Genomic DNA, 21757 nt, shown 5'->3' on the forward strand with positions numbered 1-21757 from the left:
TGAAATATTGGCAATCAAACCCAGCATTATATAAAAAGGATAATACATAACAATCAAATTGCTCATTCTAGGAACGTAAACTTGGTTTAATATTTGCGTATCAATCAACATAACTCACCAAATCAGAAAAACTTTATGAACATCTTCATAAAATATAGAAGAAAAATTATTTGATAATATTCAACATCCTTTTATGATTTTTTTAAAGTTACTATTACCAGTTTATTATAAAAGTTATACATAACATACTGATGAAGAGGTCCACACGGCAAGGTCCGGATGGGTCCTGAGCGCAGGAGCTCCTGTTTTTGAGGAGTTGGTGTGCCAACATCTGGTATATACATGCGTTTACCAATCCAGAGGCTCCCTTTCATAATTAAAACAATACATATCTTGGGAACTGAAGTTTACTTCCTTAATTTGGTAAAAAAATCCAGAGTCTAGGACAAATACCACACTTAATGTTGAAAACTTTCACCTTTTATTGGAATTCCTAACCAATGCAGAAGGGCAAGAACAAGAAATAATTGAAGGGAACAGAAAGAAGAAATAAAGCTGCAATTATCTGTAGATGATTTATGTGGAATTAAAATAATTTCTATAAATAGGATTAATAAGAATGTTTAGTAAGTCTGGTAAATACATCAATTGTATTTTTATTGATTGCTCTGAAACTTTAAAATCACATATTGTTGGGCCGAAACCGGTTTGGCTCAGTGGATAGAGCGTCGGCCTGCGGACTGAAAGGTCCCAGGTTCGATTCCGGTGGAGGGCATGTACCTTGGTTGCGGGCACATCCCCAGTAGGGGTTGTGCAAGAGACAGCTGATCGATGTTTCTCTCTCATCGGTGTTTCTGACTCTCTATCCCTCTCTCTTCCTCTCTGTGAAAAATCAATAAAATATATTAAAAATAAAAAAATAAAATCACATATTGTTGGATTCTATCTCCAGAGTTTCTGATTCAGTAGGTCTAGTGTGAGGTTCAAGAATTTGCAGTTTTAACCAGTTTCTAAGTGATGCTAACTAATATTCCTAGTCAGGGAACCACTCTTCCAAAACTACTGTGATATTTTAGCAACAATGAAAATTAAATACCTAGGAATCTAGCAAAAGATATACAAGACTATACATAGAAAACTATAAATCATGATGGATATAAATTAAAGAGGATCTAAATAAAGGATACTACAGATTGGAAGTCAATATTCTGAAGATGTCAATTTTCCTCAACCTAATCTACAATTTAATGCAATCCCATTCAAAATTTCCATAGGTTTCTTTTGGTGAATATCAATTAGCAGATTTTGAAATATGTATGAAAACATCATCAATAATTATAAGTAAAGAACTTACACTTAAGACAAACTCCCTGGATTTGTATAGTGGTTCCTTCTTTGGACAAATTACTGAACCTTCTATGCTTCAGTTTTCTCATCTGTGAAGTGGGGAAGAACAATTATACCTATCACATAAGATAGTTATAAGGGTTAAATATATATAGTTTTGATATGTGCCTCAAACACACTAAATGGTATGTATGAGTTTGATAAAAATAGGGAGATGAAATCTACTGGGTGTCTTCTAAAGTCCAGAAGCAGACTCGTATATATGGGCACTTGGTTTATGACAAAGGTGGATCTATAGAACAGTGGGGGAAGATTACTTTTCCAATAAAAGATACTGGGACAACTTCATGCCCATATGGGAAAAAAACAAAATTTGATTCCCTCTTCACACTATATGTAAAAAGCAATTCCAAACAGATTATAGCTCTAAATGAAATAGCTAAAAAGTAAAGGTTTTAGCATAATCCAGGAGAATACCTACCTTGGGATAAAGGAAGATTTTTTAACTACTACACAAGAAATATTAACCATAAAGGAAAATGATAAATTTGACATTAAAATTAAGATCATGTTAAAAGAAACCATTACAAAAATGAGAAAGTCACACAATGAGTAGAAAACATATTTCCAACACATATGACTGATAAAGGGCTTGTATATGAAATATACAAGCACCTAACAGCCAAGGCACTGGGTAGCCAGCCCCCATGCAAATTATATATATCCTATATAATAAAGCCCTAATATGCAAATCAACAGAACAACCAGTTGCTATGATGCACACTGACCACTAGGGGGCAGACACTCAATGCAGGAGCTGCCCCCTAGTGGTCAGTGCTCTCCCATAGGGGGAGCGCCGCTCAGCCAGAAGCTGGGCTCACAGCTGGTGAGTGCAGCGGTGGCGGGAGCCTCTTGCGGCAGATGGACATCCCCTGAAGGGTCCTAGACTGCAAGAGGGTGCAAGGCTGGGCTGAGGGATTTCCCCCCCAACCCTGCCAGTGCACAAATGTCATGCAGTGGGCCTCTAGTGTGTGTGTGTGTGTGTGTGTGTGTGTGTATAAAATATATCCTATATAATAAAAGCATAAGATGCAAATTGTCCCCTTGACTGGGAGTTTGACCAGGGGGCAGGGCTGGCTGGGGGAAGGGAGGGAGGCCCCAGCTGGCAGCTGGCAGCTGGTAGCCGCTAAGGACCCTACCAGTGCACAAATTTCGTGTACTGGGCCTCTAGTCTATACTAATAAAAGGGTAATATGCTAATTAGACCAGACATCTTTCAGATGTCTTTCCAGACAAAGCCACAGTGGCTGCTGCTGCGAGGGCCGGGACGAGGCTCAGGCAGCTGCGGCAGCCGGCAGTGGCATGATGGGGGCGTCGCCTTCCCCTGATCGGGCTGGTCACCTCCCGCAGAGGGAGGCCAGACTACAGCTTAGGCCCGCTCCCCCCAGGGAGTGGGTTTAAGCCTTCAGTAGGACATCCCCTGAGGGCTCTTGGACTGTGAGAGGGGGCAGGCCGGGCTGAGGCGCCCCCCCCCCACCAGTGCACAAATTTTCGTGCACCGGGCCACTAGTATATATATAATTTCACATAACAAAAACCAAAAAGAAAGATTTAAAAAATCCATCCTACACCAAAGTGATAGGAGGCAACCAAATAAATGGACAGAGGACTGAAGCAGGCATTTCACAAAAAAGAAAATCCAAATGACTGATGTTCAGATCCTACCTGGATCCGAGTAGAGGTGCTGTATTCTGGAGTAGAAGGGGAAAGAAATAATTGCTGAGTGTGTTACTGCCTATGAACCCTGCTTTATCTCACCTCCATATGCTTTCTGCCTAGTCTGCTCTTCCTACTGAAGCATAGTAACCTCCATCTTGTATAAAAAAACTGCTGTTTGAAACTCTCTATTGTTATAGTCCCTAGTCCTATAAACTGTCATTATAAACTCTGTCACTTTAAGACAATCTGTTATTCTGTAACATGACTTTGTTTTTAGTTCAAATAATAGGAAAAGATTAACTGTCTGACCTTGCAAGCTAGCCATCCAATGTTATAGACTAAAATGACTAATACTGATAATATTTCCCATATTCTTATACCAAGTACAAACTCATTATGTATTCAAGGTTACAACTGCCTGTAACAATAACTCACACAGAGAGAGCCCTCTGTAATATCTGCAAACGAAGAGGCTCAAAAAGTAAAAATACAGGAGACTTCCTGTATGTGGTGCTCAGAGATTTGGAAGAGACACCTCCCTCTGGGCCACGCGCAATAAATGACTCCTAATTAATTGGCTCATTAAGGCATCTTGTATCTCATTTGCTGATTTACGAAACAACACTACCACCCCTTCACCTAGCTCCTATCTGTCCTCGAAGACTCAGCTTTTCTAAGGAGCCCCAGCTCCAGCCCCCTCCTAAGAGCTGCCCATCTCCAATAGTCAGGGTCCCGTGGCAGGTTTGGTGCTGAATTAGGAGACAGGATAGAGCTCTCAGGGAAGTGGCCTTTAAGAGGGGGAAGCAGGGAAAGAAATGAGCTTGCCTGAGTGAGGAACAGTTATTTTCAGTTTCGTTTTACAGACTAGGAAGCTCAGACCCTGAGAAATAAATACCTTACTCAAGGGTCACAGAGGCAGAGCTGGATTGCAAACATGGGCCTCTGCAGCCCAGGGTCTCCTAATGACATGAGGACGATACTCAGGAATTACTTGTTCAACAAAGTCATCCTTTGTGTTCCCAGACAGATGCTGTCCTCAAGTATGGAAATGGACAGGGTCTCAAAAACCTTGTTTTGGGAAAGTACCAAAAGGAGAGGGAGCTAAGTGTGTTGGGGGGGTAAGATCTGCTGTTGACCAGAGCACTTAATAGCCAAGGCACTGGGTAACCAGCCCCATGCAAAAAAGCTCATCCTGCAGCTCAGACCGCAACCCATCCCAGAGGCTGGCTATCCTCTGCCTTTTACTTTCTCCTCTCTGGCTCAGCCAGAGGCCCTGAGAATCAGACATGCAATTCAGCAAGTCTGTAGGAAGCACCTACTAGTTACTAGTATGCTTATCAGTTACTGAGGCTCCTGTCCCACAGTGTCCTGGCATCTTTAGGGGGCTTACAGTATGAAACAAGCCATTCTGGACTCAGGTCCAACACTGTCTGGAGAGGTCCTTTCCCTTTTTCGCTCTTAAAGACATTCACATTCACTGACCGAGGAGACCCCTCTGGAAACAGTGGTGCCCATTTCTACCAGGCAATGTTCACCCTCCTCCAAACCCCAGGCTTGCAATCTGGTGCATGTAATGATGGACTGATACCAGACAAAAACCCCTGAACATACCATCCTTCTACAGTCCTATTCCTGGAACTCTCACTGAGTCTAGACCAGCCCTAGTAATATTGAGAGATCAATCCCCATTCTCAGCTGAGTTATTTCCAAGAAACTGTGACCTGCTCTGAACATCTGCCTGTGGAAGAGAGCGCCAAAGTGGTACAGCCTGGCTTTGGCCTGGGTACCGAGTAACTGAAGAGGCATTTTAGACCCCGGGGTACCTCCCAAAGATATGGAAACGATGAGGGTACCCTCTTGCCTCAAGCTCCCTCCAAAGTCCAGAGGCCTCCCATAGTACTAATGGGATAGGGAAGCAAGGAGAGAAGTCAGGGAAGAGACCGTGTGCCTTACAATTCCTGAGGTTGGTTTGTCTCGACTTGACTGTTTCTTCAGAGTCCCAGTGCCAAGGTCCAAAGGCCTGGGCTGCCCATAAAGAAGAGGCCCATACATCCCAAGAGCCGCTGAAACCAGCTCACACATTTATTTGACTGAAAACATGAAGGAAGACAACAAAATTAAACAATCTTTAATGAAATTCCTATAGAAAACTCAGTCACGGGGCAAATACTCAGTTTTCTTTCCCGTGTCATTGAGGATTGGAGATCCCAATAGTCTTTGGAGAATAAGCAGTAGTTTTGCTGGATGTTGCCAGTACTCAGAAAGAGCATCCATTTACACATTCAAACCAGTAGTTCCTATTGCACATATTAACAACATTATTTGCCGTCTAGCACCCTAAATATATGGTACCTCAACAAATAAATTAAAGAATTCCATGAAACCATTTCATTTTCAACTAATATCCTTAAAAAAAAATCACATCATTATAAGTTTTAATAAATACAGTAAGAACAGCTGGCATTTTACTAAAATACTGAATTTTAGGTCTGAAGTTTATTTCATAAGAGTTTCCTTTTCATTTGTTTTCTGTCTTGGATACATTTGCTCAAGTATCTCTACCAAGTGAACGCTTTCACAGATACAGTAAAATCTGTATTAATGTGTGCCTCAGTACAGAAGCAGCTGGAAGAACTGGATCACATAATTAACTAAAAAAAGTAACTTAGGGAGATGCTCTGCTTTCTGTAAAACAGAGGCTGAAGGAAAACAAAAAAACATATTTTTATACAGAACTCCCACTAGAAATTTTATAAATATATAGTCAGCAAATATATTATATTTGCCTCACCAGTAGATTTTCAGCAAGTCTGGCTGGGATGATGCTATCACGACAGATAAATATCAACAAAAGAATTAATGTTCCCACAGGTTTAAAAGATTTCTTTTGAAAAATAATCATAATTTCATATTATATTATAATTTGTAGTTTACACAATTTAAAAAGGAAGAAAGATACTGTTTTTTAAGCCTCATTTGGAAATTAAGAACAGCCACCAGTCCCCAGGTGTGGATAAGTTGGCTGAGTGATAACACTTGGTCACAATTCATAAAAGAAGTATTTACACCTTTCTGGAAAAGTACCAAATAATGAAAACAAAATTTAAAAAGACAAAAAACAATCTCTAGTAGCATTCCTTGGCGTGCAAAGTCAGCAGGAAATGATTATCCATAATGTTGACAGTTTTCGTGATGAATCTTGGAAGCATACAAAAAGCAGAGGGTGGTAATTGGGGATTGTTCTGTTGATGCATTGTTCTTAATTTAACTGAGATTCAGAATTTCATTCCCTTTATAAAATCTCTGGCAGGGTCATGTTCAATTTAGTGCAAGTGCAAAATGAAAATGAAACAAAAGGCTGGTCATTAAGATCTGTAGTCTTTCCGAACCGTGTGGGCCATCCAGTTCACCTTAGTAGTCCAGCTTTCCCTGAGTGCCTCATCAAATTTTTGCTTAAATTGCTTGAGTGCTTCTTCTTCACTCTTCCCTAAGGCAAGTGAGTCCTAAAAATTGAAGGGAAAAAAAAAAATCAGATTTTATACATGCTCCAAAGTGATATGCAAATGTATGCAGGAAGCTTACTTGGCCATGCCACCCCAGCCAACATGAAGTTGTGCGCCTCATGTTTTTATTTTTATATTTATTGTTGACAGTATTACAGATGCCCCCACGCCCTCCCCCTTTCTCACCTCCACCCAGCCTTACCCCACCCCAGGCCTTCACCTCACTACTGGTCTGTAGGCTATGCATATATGCATATATGTTCTTTGGTTAATCTCTTCCCATCCCTCCCACCGTCCTCCCCTCTGAGATCTGTCAGTCTAGTCCATGCAGACTAGTCTAGTCTCTGGACCTACTGTTTTTATTTAAATGCCGTTTGCAGCAGGGAGCATGAACACCAAGGTAGGGTGATAATATGACCTCTGCCAAAGGGTTTTCGAAGATGAAAAGAATTTATGATTACTGCAAGACAGCTACTCAAGTGTTTGTCGCTACCACTCCTAATAAGAACTATCTCACTGAACATGACTTTGTTCCATTCCCTTTGAACATTTGAATGAAATAGGCAGGCATACTTGAACTCCTATATACATAGAAAGGGGTTTATACCTTAAGATACTGTATATCCTTGACTGATGTGAGCTCAGGAAGCCCTGCAGTCAACATCAGTGCAAAGAGAGTGATGAAGAGGTTCCCGTGCCGTCGTAAAATCAGATAGGCATCCTCACAACACTGGCGGAACCTTTAGTTGATGCGGCAAATCACAAGAGCATGATGTTAGAGGGGGAGATAGCAAATTAGTACAAGAAAACAAGAGAGACATAGCTAGGCTTTCCATAAGAGCTGAACATTTTCTACTGAATTAATTAATAGTTCTGCTTCTTTGAAAACTGCCAGGACTAAAATTTACATAAAATAAATCAAACTCTCTAAAATAACACTCACTTATCTCTTTGCTTTTTAAAAAAATTGATTTCCAAGAGGAAGGGGGAGGGATAAAGAGATAGAAACATCAATGTTGAGAAAGAATCTGATTGGCTGCCTCCTGCACACACCACACTGGGGATGGAGCCCACAACCTGAGCATGAGCCCTGACCGGGAATTCGAACTGGCAACCTCTTGGTTGCTGAGCCATGCTGGCCAGGCCACACATATCTTTTTCAACACCAAAACCAAATAGAAATTCTATGATAAAAGGCAATAAAAAAGTTAATTGAGGCTTTTAAATTCTATGAGGCAAAAAAAAAAAAAAAAAAGGTTATAAAAACAAAGTGATAATTATAATCCATGAGGATTCCTGAACATACTTCTAGTTTGTGGCCTGATTCCAGAGATTTTCTTTAATGTCCCCGAAATCAGTATCAATGCTTTTGCATTGGGCCTCCCTGTCATCTTTCCATCTTTCTCGCTCCTCTTCAAGATGGTCATTCAAGAGGACCATCCAAACTTAACTTTGCCAAAGAAAAAAATGGACCCAGAGGTATATTCTGCAGAAACCCAGGCAGAACTAGAAATGATAATGATAATAGCAATTATTTAGTAAGCCTATAATATGAGTTGGTCACATCATATAACATACCTCTAATAATCAAAACAGCCCTGAAATTTAATTATTTTTGTATCAGTTTTAAGATAAAACAAAGACAGGAAGACAAGTTATGTGCTTGGAAACATACAAGGAGGAATAGATCAGAGATTACAAAGTCTACCCCTGAAACCCTGGCTCCCGTACTGTACTCCACACTGAATAACAGCCAAGTGCCTGTTCTCAGCATCTCACTCTCAAATGCCTTAACAGTTTCAGAGAATTTTCTAAGAGAGGAAAAGGAGATATACTATTAGAATAAAACACAGTAGCTAATTTCAGTTTTGTAGCTTCGTTTCTCTTCTCTGAGTGTATCTGAATTACAACCTGGATCTAAAAGGCAAATTCCCCCCCAAAACCTCCTATTAACAGACTATTTCTCAGACCTAAATATTGCTCAGCAAAGAAATGCAAGTCTAGATGGTCAGAGGAGAAAACGTTAGGTGTGTTTATACCCTTAACATGAGGACAATACTCACCTGCCAAACTTTTCTGTGTTTCCTGTTTTTCCTTGTTGAATCACATGAATGAAATCATAGGTAAGAATAAAAGGCACTCGCTCCCTTTTAATGCCAAATTTAGACTTAAAATTTCCAAGAATATGTCCAAAGTCAATGTGGAAGAGCTGGAAAACAAATGGGATTTCATTTCCCTTGTTTTTCTTGTGGATTCTAAATAGAAAGGCAAGATCTCAGCAGTCCTAGATTCACATACACTACACCCACCCTCAGCTTGAGCTCTTCTCTCTTTCCACAGCCTTCTTGGGAACAGAGCATGTCTAACATTCATAGGTCTTTTATATTCAGTAATAACCGATCATAAAATGCATATACCCAGTGAGGAAGGCAACTCTTTAAAAGGCAAAAATATATCTGAAATAATAAACATGTCTGATTTTTAAAAAACAAATAGTTATACATACAGAACTATTTCTATAGTTCTACATGTAGAAACATAACAAAGAGAGTATATTCTTGTCCTAGTAGCTCCCTCACCATCTTGAGTGCTACTAGTGGTAACATCTCCCCATTTTCACACATATTTCCTGATATCTGCCTCCATTTTCCTAAATAGTATGTTTATACTTATTTTTTACTTCCTAATTTTGGATTACTATTCTTATTATGGAAGGTAAAGATTTAGTGCTCTTATACTGATGTAATGCTACACAATTTGGAACATTATATCATAATTTCCGATCAAATTAATATTCAATATTTATACTGTTCAACTACGTAAATGCATTTCAAAGCTAAGCCATGTGGGTTTTGGAATACTAGGACTACATTTCTATTTTTGCTCACCTTTTTCCTTGATACAACTTTCTTTTTTTTAAACTTAGAGTTCTAAGACCCTAGCATTAATTCTTCCCAAAATCTTCTTAAAAATCTAAAAATTGTTTTCAAAATATTTTCCCTCATGGTCAGGTAATCTAATAGTTCCTTTGTGGGCTGTTTGTTCTCTAGGGCTGCTGCACAACCATCATCCTGGGCTCTCCTTTCAACTCTTGTCCCACATCACATTCTTGTTTGGTTTAGACCAGAATTTTTCAATATTGGCACTACTGACATTCTGGGCCCAATAATCCTGTTATGAGGTTCTGTCCTGTACACTACAAGATGTTTAGAAGCATTCATGGCCTTTACCCACTAGATGCCAATAGAATATCATCTTCCCAGTTATGACAACCAGAAATGTCTTCTGATATTGACAAATGTCTCCTGAGGGCAAAAGCACCCCAATTGAGAACTACTGGTTTGTACCCTTGTTTTGGTGGATGTCCTTATTCAGATAGCCTGCTTAGGAAAGATGCAGAGGAGATACAGCTTTTAAGATCTTGTATGGTTGAAAATGTCTTTATTCCACCTTTATACTTGACTCATAGTCTGATTAGAATGCTAGGTTAGAGCTCGTTTTCCCTAAAAATTATGAAGGCTAACTTCCACTCTCTTATAGTGTCCAATATTGCTACTGAGAAGCCAAGTCTTTCTGACTCCAAGTATGTGGCCTGCTGCATCTCTGGGAAGGTTTGAATACCGTCTCTTTATGCCTGGTGCACTGAAATGTCATAGTGAAGGGCTTAGTAAGGGCCTTTTCATCCAATATAAGGAAACTTTTGTGCTCTGTTGACTGGATATTCATAAACATAAGCTTTAGGATATGTTTTATATTATTTGCTTGCTAAGTTCCTTCCCTTCTTCTTCTTTCTGAAACTCCTATTAGAATGATGGTGGACCTCCCTGGATTGATTCACCATCATTACTGGATCTTCTTTCTTCTATTTATCAGATGTTTTAGTTCCTTTGGTATATTAAGGAGCAACAGAGAGAATAGTGGCTAAAAAACAGACTCTGAGCCAAATAATCAGGATTTAAATGGTATGTCTGTTGCCTCAATTTTCTCACTGGTAAGTGGTGATTTCCCTACCACTAATTCTATAGGGTTTTCCTGAGGATTGAAGAAATTAACTAAAGAACTTAGCACTGTGCCTTCCACAGGTTAAAAGTTCAATAAATATTATCTAATCTTCAGTTTACACTAATTTTAACTTTTTATTTGTCCCTCTTTTTAATTTCTAAGAATTCTATTTTCTGTTTAACAAAAACCCCACAGAACCCTATTATTACTTCGTAGGTGCAATGTTCCTTTTGTTTTGATATTTTAATCATCTTTTTTTTTGTTTGTTTTACTGTATTTATTCTGTTTTCCCAGGTTTTTTTCACCCCTTCTGTTTGTTTTGGTCTATATTTTTTATGTTGAGGCTTCCCTCAAATTTCTGCTAATGCTTGGCCAAGCAGAAATTTGAACAATGAGTTGCTAAAAAGTTGAATGAAAATTCTATGTACACGGTAGGACTGATTGGTGGGCTTACTTGCAAAGTGATTGGGGGGAGACCTCAATTGTCAGGATCTGTAGGACTTTTCACTGGAACCAATCAGAGTCTCTTGAGAAGAATCTCTAGAGTCTTGCTGAGAGTGGGGATATACACACCTAATTGCTCCACATAAAAACTGCCAATCATTCGTGTTTCATCCTCTTCCCTCATCCACACCTTCTGTAGTGCCTTGTGCATTTGATCCCCAAGCTTTTCTCAGACTTGACAGACTCCTCTAAACGTACACAGGTTTCAATTTTCCTCAACTATGCTAAGTCATTGCCACTTTTTCCTCATGCTTTCTATCATTCCCAAATCTGCCGATGTCTTTCACTTAATGGGGGCCTCTTTTCATATTACTTTTTATTTCTCTTATTCCTTAGTATCATATTAAAAGAGTGTCAGAAAGAATTAAGAAAAACTCATGTGTTCAATCTGATTAACTGGAAGTCCTAAGGAATCCTTTTAAGTGTGAACACAAGGTTCAACTGTCAAAGCCCAAGCCGAACTACCTAAATCTCTCAGGTCTAAAACTCTGGGTCCCACCTAGAGCCAGAGTTCACACAGGAACCTAAACATTTTCATTTTGGAATGTGCTTCTCCCGGCAGGAAATTCTAAGGGTGGCTAAACTGAAAAAATTATCCTAAATATCTCATCTATGTTGCTTAATTAAAGGAATTAACAAAAAAAATAAGTCACATCGAAAAAAAACACACCTTCATTTGAAAACTAACAGCTTCTTCATAAATAACCTAGTCTAGTTCCCTGGTTACCCCAGAGTGATATTACTCCTACTCTACTTCTCCCTACTCCTATGTATGATTAGATTGATATTCTAAATGAGAAAATGGGTCAAGCAAATTTCATCTCCACTTTTTTCTTTTTAAGCACTGGTTATCTTATTTAAAGTTAATACATTTTGTACGTCATCTCTTCCTTCTACTCTATTTAAAAGAATAGGGCACTTTTAAATAACCATAATAATTTTAAAAATTTAAATTCTCATCACCTAACTCTAAGCAAACAAACCAATGGATAGATGAAGCAGATGGTATGTGAAACAAAGAATAGGAAATCAAAGATAAGCACATGACTCCGAGAATCACTACAGAATCTGCCTGAGTTTCACAAGAGACTGTGCTGTACATAAGTAAGCATCCCTGAGGCCCTTGGCAGACTCTGGGGAACAGCTCACCTGGCCATTTTTTTTTACCATGATGTTGTCACTATGTCTGTCACCAATTCCAAGGACATAAGAAGCTACACAGTAGCCAGCACAGGACAGGGTAAACTCCTCAATGGCTCGGTCCAAGTCATCCCTGAACAAAAGAAAAAATACAAGCAACAAACGTTTTTGGTCTCCAAATGAGTGAGATAAGACCCAATCCCACACTTGTTTCCTCTTTAATTGTGAGAACTGCAACACAGAGCTGCCAAAACCATATGATCAGAACTTGCTGGCTCAGCCAAGAGGGTGAGAACGGTCATCACAGGAGCAGAACCGAGAGGAGTAAACATGAACAGGCTGGCTTAAAGCCATAAGACTAGACTTTAGCCATTCAAATGACCATGTCCTAGGGCAGTGATGGCGAACCTATGACACACGTGTCAGCACTGACACGCGTAGCCATTTCTGATGACACGCGGCCGCATGCCGAGGATGAAACATTTGCTGCTCCTGAGGATGAAACATTTGCGACTAGAGTCTTGGAGTTAGTTTTTTCCTCAAAGTGACACACTACCCGAGTTATGCTCAGTTTTTTGGCGAAGTTTGACATACCAAGCTCAAAAGGTTGCCCATCACTGTCCTAGGGTCATGTTTCAATGAAGATGGGGGCAGGTTCATATGCATAGAAATGAGAGGAGACCATTAGCTTTTCTGGATAATGCTGGGGCTTTGGAACATTTTGGTCTGTTTTGACCTAACACTAGAATTCTATATTTAAGAGTTAAGTATTGCAGTTCCAATCATTCATGTCACTGACCTAAATTAGAATACAGACCCATTAGAGACAAGATCAAAATTTATAAACTGATACATACAAGAGCTTGGATTTTGTCAATAATCAAATTTAAGCCTGATTTTTGAGGTCTTCAGCTAAAAATACTTGCCAAGTGTTTTCCTCTCACTGTGTAATTTCTTAATTTCCTATATATTAGGGCTTTCTAATACAATAACCATAAAAAACACAGATCCAAGCACTTTATTTTTTAGTGTGGAGAGATCAGTCTACAAACTCATTTACTTCTATTACAAAAATCCATTGAGAACTCACTTAAGCTCACACATTCACATAATTATAAAAGTTGATAAATATAAACAAAAACTTGTAAGTTCTTTTTAAAATACTTAAATGTTGGAATTTAAGATTTAGATAAAGTAGAATTCAACACTAATCATCTGTAAGACTTTAGGAAGTCCTATTTTGTCATTTTGATCTAACCTGAAATGAAGCAATAAATACATTAATATTTCCTCTAGGACACTGATGATTCTAAATGGGATAACAGCTATTTGGATGTTTGTTCAGAAAAGTAATAACCAAACAAAATAAACTAACCCAGAATTGTATTCTTTAAGCCAGTTCAGAAGGGCATCTTTATTGAAGGCTGCTGCAGCAGCCACATTGCTACTGTTCAGCTGAATGTCAGCAATTGTTTCAGAGGTGCTCACAACTTCAATGAGGCCTGAGCGATCTCCTGTCGCTAAACAGCCATAAGGCAACATCCTGAAAGGGAAAAAAATGGGAATAAAGAGCCACATGTGTAAATTATCTATTAAATGAAATATTAACCGAGTTTTTTCTTTTATTTTTAAAAACATTTTACTACTAATTGATATCCTTGCCATTACTGTATTGTTATCATGTGGAAAGATATGAGTTCTACCTTCTGTTAGGAAGTAAATCTCTTGGCCAACAGATGGAGTAATTTACTAGAATTCCAATATGCCAGCTAAATGTAAAATCTGTTATCTAGTTATTCTGGTGAAATATTCTATTAATTCACATAGGTGGACAGAAGTACATCAGATAAAAGTCTTTCATTTTTTACTCTAAATTTTGAGGAAGGAAACAACCCTTAATGGAGCACCTAAAAGGTAATACATAGCAAGATAATTACTTCATATTAGCTTCATATAAGTATTTCACATTAGTTAATGGCAATTTCATGTGTCCAGATTCAAGCCCACAACCTTAAGGTCACCTTTTACGCTTTCTCTCATGCCCAACATTTACCTCTCGTGAATATGTATATTGCCTCCATCGTTCCTTCTGCTACCACCCTAGTTCAAGTCACCATCAACCCTTAATTATTCAACAGTTTCCTAACTAGTCTTCCTGCTTCCACATCATAGTTCTGGATGCAACAGCAACATAATTCACTTAAGATATACTTATATTATGTCCCTCTCCTGATGGAAATGTCTGCAATGGCTTCCCACCTTACAATGAAAGCCAATATAGTTGTCATAACTCACAAGGCCTTCAATCTACTCCCCCTTTACCTTTCCTAGTATCCTCCCCTGGCTCACTTTGTTCAGACTACACTGGCTTCCTTTCTGTTCCTCAAATACATCAGGCACTAATCCTCCCTCATTCCTTTAGAAGTGTAATTTTTTCTGCCAGGATCATTCTTTCCCAAGATATTTACATGACTTATTCCCTTGCCTTTTGGGAACCTTTGCTGAAATGTTACCATCTCAGTGAAAAATTCCTGGATCATCCTATTTAAAATAGCAACAATATCTGTGGTACAATACTTGCTCTCTCTTCCCTGTTTTATTTTCCTCTATAGACCTCAATACTATCCAGTATCTTATACATTTTATTTATAAGCTTATTGTCTATATCTACCCTCAGGGTGTAAGTTCCACTGGCAGTGATGCTTTGTTCACTGCAGAATCCTCAGTGCCTGAGAATGTGCCTGGCACGAAGCAGGCACTCAACAAATATTTCTAATGAATAAACATTTAATAACAAAATTCCTATAATGTAAGTTACCAATATTACACACGAGAAATAAAGTAATGTGCAAAAAATCATACACTTAACTAAGTAAAAGATCCAATGCTTAAAACTATGTCTATGAGGCTCCAAAACTATCTTTTTAACCTTATATAGTTTCTAATGTCACTGAATATATATAAGAAGCCTGTAAGGCTCCTTCTTGTGCAAAATAATTTTCACCAAATTGATAAGAAGCATTTTGCTTTGATTTGCATTTTTATGACCCCTAGTGAAAACAAAACTTCTCAGCTCTCTTTTAGCCATTTTAAGATAAATTTCTTTTGTAAATTAGCTATTCACATCTTTGTCTATTTATTAGGATTTTACATGTTTTCCTTAGTGATTTATATTAGTTGTTTATATCATAACTAGAGGCCCAATGCATGAAATTCATGCACGGGGTGTGTGGTTGGGGGGGAGGTGGTCCCCTCAGTCCAGCCTGCACCCTCTCCAATCTGGAACCCCTCGGGATCGGGCCTAAACCGGCAGTTGGACAACCCTCTCACAATCCGGGACCGCTGGCTTCTAATTGCTCACCTGCCTGCCTGCCTGGTTGCCCCATGAAGCCTGCTTTTCAGTCATTTGGTCACCCCTCATTGCCCGCCCCCCTGCTGGCCTGGTCACCCCACACAGCCTGCTGTTCAGTCATTTGGTCATCCTTCACTAACCCCCCTGCCAGCCTTTTGCCCCACCCGCCTGCTGTTCGGCCCGTTGTGAGGGCATTCTTTTTTTTTTAAATGAATCTTTATTGTTCAGATTACAATTGTTTCTCCTTTTTCCCCACATATCTCCCCACCACCCAGTTCCCACCCCCCTTTGCTCTTACCTCCCCCCCCCCGCTGTCCTTATCCATAGGTGTATGATTTTTGTCCAGTCTCTTCCCATACTCCCCACACAGACACCCTTTTCCCCCTGAGAATTATCAATCCACTCCCATTCTATGCCTCTGATTCTAATAAGTTTACCAGTTTATTCTGTTCTTCAGATTTTTAATTCACTTGACTTTTAGATTCACTTGTTGATAGATATGTATTTGTTGTTCATAATTTTTATCTTTCTTCTTCTTTTTCCTCTTTTTAAGGAATACCTTTCAGCATTTCATATAATGCTGGTTTGGTGGTGATGAACTCCTTTAGCTTTTTCTTATCTGTGAAGGTCTTTATCTGCCCTTCAATTCTGAATGATAACTTTGCTGGATAGAGTAGTCTTGGTTGTAGGTTCCTGCTATTCATCACTTTGAATATTTCTTGCCACTCCCGTCTGGCCTGCATGGTTTCTGTTGAGAAATTAGCTGATAATCATATGGGAGCTCCCTTGTAGGTAACTAACTGTTTTTCTCTTGCTGCTTGTAAGATTCTCTCTTTGTCTTTTGCTCTTGGCATTTTAATTATGATGTGTCTTGGTGTAGTCCTCTTTGGATTCCTTTTGTTTGGGGTTCTGTGCGCTTCCTGGACTTGTAAGTCTATTTCTTTCATCAGGTGGGGGAAGTTTTCGTTCATTATTTCTTCAAATAGGTTTTCAGCATCTTGCGCTCTCTCATCTTCTGGTACCCCCATAATTCTGATGTTGGTTCGCTTGAAGTTGTCCCAGAGGCTTCTTACACTATCTTCAACTTTCTGAATTCTCTTCTCTTCATGCTTCTCTGGAGGAGTGTCCTTGGCCTCTTTGTATTCCAAATCTTTGAGTTGAATCTTGCAATCCTCTAGTCTGCTTTTGGGTCTCTGTATAATATTTTTTATCTCAGTCAGTGTATGTTTAATTTCTAGTTGGTCCTCATGGAATTTATCGGCCTTTTCCATGAAATTCTTGAAAAACCTTATAACCGTGGTTTTAAACTCTATGTCCAATCGCTTGTTTTCCTCCATTTCTTTGGTTTGTGATCTGTTTCCTTGCCTTCTCATATTCTCTGCTTCCCTGAGTTGGTAGGGTAGTTTTGTGTACTAGGTGTCCTATTGGTTCAACGGGTCAGCCTCCCAGTTACTTGAGGTGGACATTCTTGGTGTACCCTTGTGTACTGTGTGTTCCCCAGCAGGAGCTACAGCAAGGGCTAGTTTTCTCCTCCTTTGCTTGGGCGGTTTTGGAGCAGTCTGACTGGAGCTGCAGTTGGTTAAGCTGCCACAGAACAGGCCTTTTATATGTAAAAGCCGCTGTGTGGAGCCTGGGCAGGTTTGTAGAATGTGCGGGGCGGGGCCTCAGGGCTGGGCGGGGTCTCAGGGCGTGGCCAACAGCGATGGCTGCCGTCAGCCGTCTCTGCCTTTCCCGTTTCCAAGTCCCTGCGCCCCACGGTCCAGCGCAGTAAACAATGATTGCTGGGCGCACCACCGCAAAAAAGTCACTCTCACTTTCCAACCCGATGGCTGAGAGTCCAGCTTCTCCCCGTAGGTGTCTGGGTCCCCCGAGTGTCCCCAGAAACTGGATTTCAGTGATCAGGAGCTTGTCTCCCTGCGGGTTGAAGAAAAGCCGCGCACCCAGCCGTCCGCCGCCAGCCCGATTCGTGTGCCTCCGTACCTCAGCTTTTCAGCGATTGTGCTCCTTTCTCTTCTTAGTTGTAAATCTTCCACTCAGCCAGCTTTCCCGTGGTTCTGGGTGGTAGACGTTTTTGTCTTTTAGTTGTGTTTTTGAAATTGTTGTGTGAGGCAGCAGATTAGTTGTTTAACTATGCCGCCATCTTGGTTCCTCCTGTGAGGGCATTCTGACCAATTTGCATATTACACCCTTTTATGAGTATAGATATCCTTTTCTAATTCTGGTTGTGAACATTTTTTCCAGTTTTCTAAAAACTTTATTATCATTACAGCAATTCCAAAATGAAATGAGATGCCTTGAAAAGTTCACATAAAACTCTGGTAACTACAGAAAATGAAATGGATGGAATTCATTCATTCAGTAAGTATTTGGGTGCAGCTATGTGCCAAGCATTGTGTTAGCTGATGGTGATGCAGAAATGAGCAAAAATACTAGCCTTTCATTGAGACAAATCACAAATGCACAATATACTACATATGATCTTTGTATGAATGAGAAGTGCCACAAGAACATGCCAAGAGTTAGGTAAGATCTCTGTGAGGGGGAAGGTCAGAATGGTTGGAGGAGAGTGCAAGGGGAGCACAAAAGCAAGGTGAGGACAAGAAACAATCAGTGTTGGAAAGACCATGCAGGGTTCTATAGGCCATGTAAAGGCTTGTCATTGTCCCAAACTCACTGAAAAAGCCTTTGAAGGACTTTATGAAAGAGTGTGTGTGTATATTTGTAATCTGGGGAATGTGTGTTAGTGCATGTAACAATCAGATAAAACAAGAGAGTTTTAAGTAGTTCCTAAATTTCCCACCAAACAACAATTCAACCAGTTTATGCCTCTTTTTTAAAAAACTGAAATAATGGCACCCTGGCTGGTTTGGCTAAGTGGATAGAGGATCGGCCTACAGACTGAAGGGTCCCGGGCTCAATTCCGGTCAAGGGCGCATGCCTGGGTTGCAGGCTTGATCCCTAGTAGGGTGCATGCAGGAGGCAGCCAATCAATGATTCTCTCTCATCATTGATCTCTCTCTCTCTCTCTCTCTTCCTCTCTGAAATCAATAAAAATATATTTTTTAAAAATTAAAAAAAACCTAAAAAAATGGCCAGGTTTTTTGTTTTGTTTTGTTTTTACATATGCTCTTATTGATTTGAGGGAGAGGAAGGGAGAGGAATGGAGAGATAGAAACATCAATGATGAGAGAGAATCACTGATTGGCTGCCTCCTGCACCCCTGACTACGGGGGATCGAGTCCGCAACCTGGGCATGTGCCCTGACTGGGAATCGAACCGGTGACCTCTTGGTTCCTGGGTCTAGGCCCAGATGCTGAGCCATACCTGCTGAGCATATTTATGCCTCTTGAAGCACTTGCCTAGTTCTAGCAAAATAAGGTTGAGAGCAGAGTTGTCAGTACATGCTGGCAGTCTGATATTACCAATGGATTGCTTTACATCTACATTATTAATTTATTTCTCCTTTTAAGAATTTACCCCTCAATAAAAAAGGCAGTTATGGTGCATGAAAGGTTTTTACCAATTTCCTTATCCTTATCATGACACAACACATGTGAAGTAAACACTGCCGATTCAAGTGCACTCTGGCTCACTTTCCTGCATCTCCTCCCACCCTACTTGCAGCCAAACTGGGCAAAAATCCAACAACTTCCCCTTCAAAAGCAGGCAATGATGAAAGCATTCAGTGTCTTGAGGATGGAACACTCACAATAGGAAGGAAAAAACATTCTTGTCTGAAAGACAGTTTGACAGAGTCAAGCTGGGGACAAATCCTGACCATCTTACATGGGCCTCATTTGCACTCAACTTCTACACTTCTTATAAAGGCCATGACAACGATTAGCAATGTTTACCTTCCTTTCTGACTCTCTGACCCGAAGAGTAATTTGCTACCTTCCCACTAAAGAAAGAATTTAATAATTTATTTAATTATACAGTGGAGTGGCAGCTCCTTAACCCTACTCTGAATGGGTATGTAGAAAGTTTTCTCTGGCCTTGACTCTGACACATTGACCCAAGTCTCATTGACCCAAGTCTTAGCCCATTGCCTCCAAAGCAGGAGAGCATAACATCTTTACTTAATGATTTCATTAATTCAATCTTCTCCCTTCATTCTGAGACCACTGATACCAGTGTCATTAAAGCACTCTCTCTTAATAGGGAAGTAAACCCCATTAGTGCAACTCAGATGTAAGTCACAATGAAGACAACTGTCCAAAATTTAATGTCACATGTATTTATGGGAGTGTGTATGTGTGTGTGTGTTGAGGGGGTAAAGAGGGAGGACTGTCAACTTTAACAAAGGCTTGACAGATTTAAATGTAGAAAACATATTGGACTTGACAGAAAAGGCTAACTATTATTTGTTGAGCAAAGGAGGTCAGGGTGTTCTAACATATTGATGGCTTACAAATGTTCTGATTTGAAATTAAATATGACAAAAGAGTACTTTAAGACATCAGGGGAAAATGAAAACGAGAAATATGCACTTTGGTTCAAGCTAAAATGGCACTGTTACAAGTACTAAAATATTCTGATCAAAATAGTGCTGTATAGAAGTTACATTAGATTTTAGAATAAACTTAAGAGTATGTGCTACGTGACCCAGTTTAACCTGAACAGCTGGCCAAAAGAAAAACAAACACAATAGAAACACTGGAGCATGTATATTTATAGAAACAGTAAAAATGTTTAGCGAGGAAAAGGTACTAGTTTGAAAATGAACTCAAAATAATTAAAGTCCTGCATATTTTTTTAAACATGGGGTCAGAGTACCAAAAGTCAGCAAAGATCTCTCTAGACAGACAAGTTCCTTTTTCTTGTTAGACACACATTGCTTCCTATCAGGGAGACACCAGGTTTATTTCTAGCACTGCCTCACATGGGGCTGCCTCCCTTTGCCCGAGGTCACACTGAACTTCAGATAATGCTAAACATACTTCACATTTGATCAGAATGTAAAATCAAAACTAAAAGAAAAGAACTTGGTTGGGGCTTTCAATTAGGCTGATGGAACTAAGGACAAAATCTTTAGCTCAGCCTTTTATAACTAAACTAGAGGCCCAGTGCACGGATTCGTGCACCAGTGGGGTCCCTCGGCCTGGCTTGCGGGGATCGGGCTGAAACGGGCTCTCCAACATCTCCCATGGGGTCCCAGATTGCGAGAGGGCACAGGCCAGGCCAAGGGACCCCACGTGCACCAGGCCTCTAGCATGCATATAATATCTTTAGTTAATCTCTTCCTGCCCTCCCCTATCCCCTCTGAGATTCATCAGTCTATTCCATGTTTCAATGTCTGTGGTTTCCACTCCTGCGTTGAACATCTGCTCCCTGGCGGTCAGTGTGTGGCATAGCTACCAGCCGGCAGGTCGAATAGTTGGCCAGCCAGTTGAATGGTCAGCTGGTTGCTTAGGCTTTTATATATTTAGATAAGATTCATCATATGGCCTGAATCTGTTCTTAGCGAAAGGAGACCACTATGTAGTTTAAACGCTGAATTTGAAAAGAATCAATGAGTTATTAGCCTAAGCCTGAAAAGTTTCCCCTATTTTTTATGGTATAAGTCAAATAAAAACATTTTTATCGCCGTTTACTGTTTTTGGAAGGGTCTCTAAACTTTTGCTGGAATGAGACAATATTTTAGATGCTGCAGACTATTAGGTTGCTACTCAATTCTGCTATTAATAGCATAAAAGTGGCCACAGACTATCTGCAAATAAATGGATTGTGGTTGTGCGCTAATAAAACTTCATTAAAAAAAAAAAAAAAAAAAGCCAGCCCAGATCCCTCTGGGTTTATATCCCTCAGGCAGAGTTTCTCACGATCACCATGCCTTTTATCTATGCAGTATTTCTTATGAGTGGTTGACCAAAAAACTTGTTTCCTACTCAAAATTACTAATTCCATTTTTACACAGCTGTATTAGAAATTCCTCCTAATTAAAAAACAACACTATAATTTATGGTGTTAAAAAGGTCTTTTTCGTATGAACTCTATAATCTCTCTTCCTTATTCCAATCACATCTACAAGTCTCATGAAAACAACAATACCTGTGAATTGTTCTTTCTACCTCAACAGCATAGCAAAAGTTTACCCTGGGAGGATTTAAGACTAGAAAACTTTCTAAAGAGAGAGAGAAAGAGAGAGAGAGAGAGAGAGAGAGAGAGAGAGAAAGAGAGAGAGAGAGAG

At 39.7% G+C, this 21757-nt stretch overlaps 1 protein-coding gene across 4 annotated transcripts in view; it reads right to left on the reverse strand.

The window, feature by feature from the left end:
- Nucleotides 1–5117: 5117 nt before the first annotated feature.
- The window catches only part of PIK3CB (phosphatidylinositol-4,5-bisphosphate 3-kinase catalytic subunit beta), a 139671-nt gene continuing 123031 nt past the window's right edge, over nt 5118–21757 (reverse strand). For all 4 annotated transcript variants that reach the window (XM_054708178.1, XM_054708180.1, XM_054708179.1 and 1 more), the window contains 5 exons: nt 13591–13758; nt 12225–12348; nt 8633–8778; nt 7177–7309; nt 5118–6569 (listed from right to left, as the gene is read on the reverse strand). In XM_054708178.1, coding sequence (XP_054564153.1) covers nt 6432–6569; nt 7177–7309; nt 8633–8778; nt 12225–12348; nt 13591–13758 — 709 coding nt within the window. In that variant the 3' untranslated portion in view covers nt 5118–6431. The remainder of the gene's footprint in view (nt 6570–7176; nt 7310–8632; nt 8779–12224; nt 12349–13590; nt 13759–21757) is intronic.

Source organism: Eptesicus fuscus, chromosome 18 (genome assembly GCF_027574615.1).
Source record: "Eptesicus fuscus isolate TK198812 chromosome 18, DD_ASM_mEF_20220401, whole genome shotgun sequence".
NCBI lineage: Eukaryota > Metazoa > Chordata > Mammalia > Chiroptera > Vespertilionidae > Eptesicus > Eptesicus fuscus.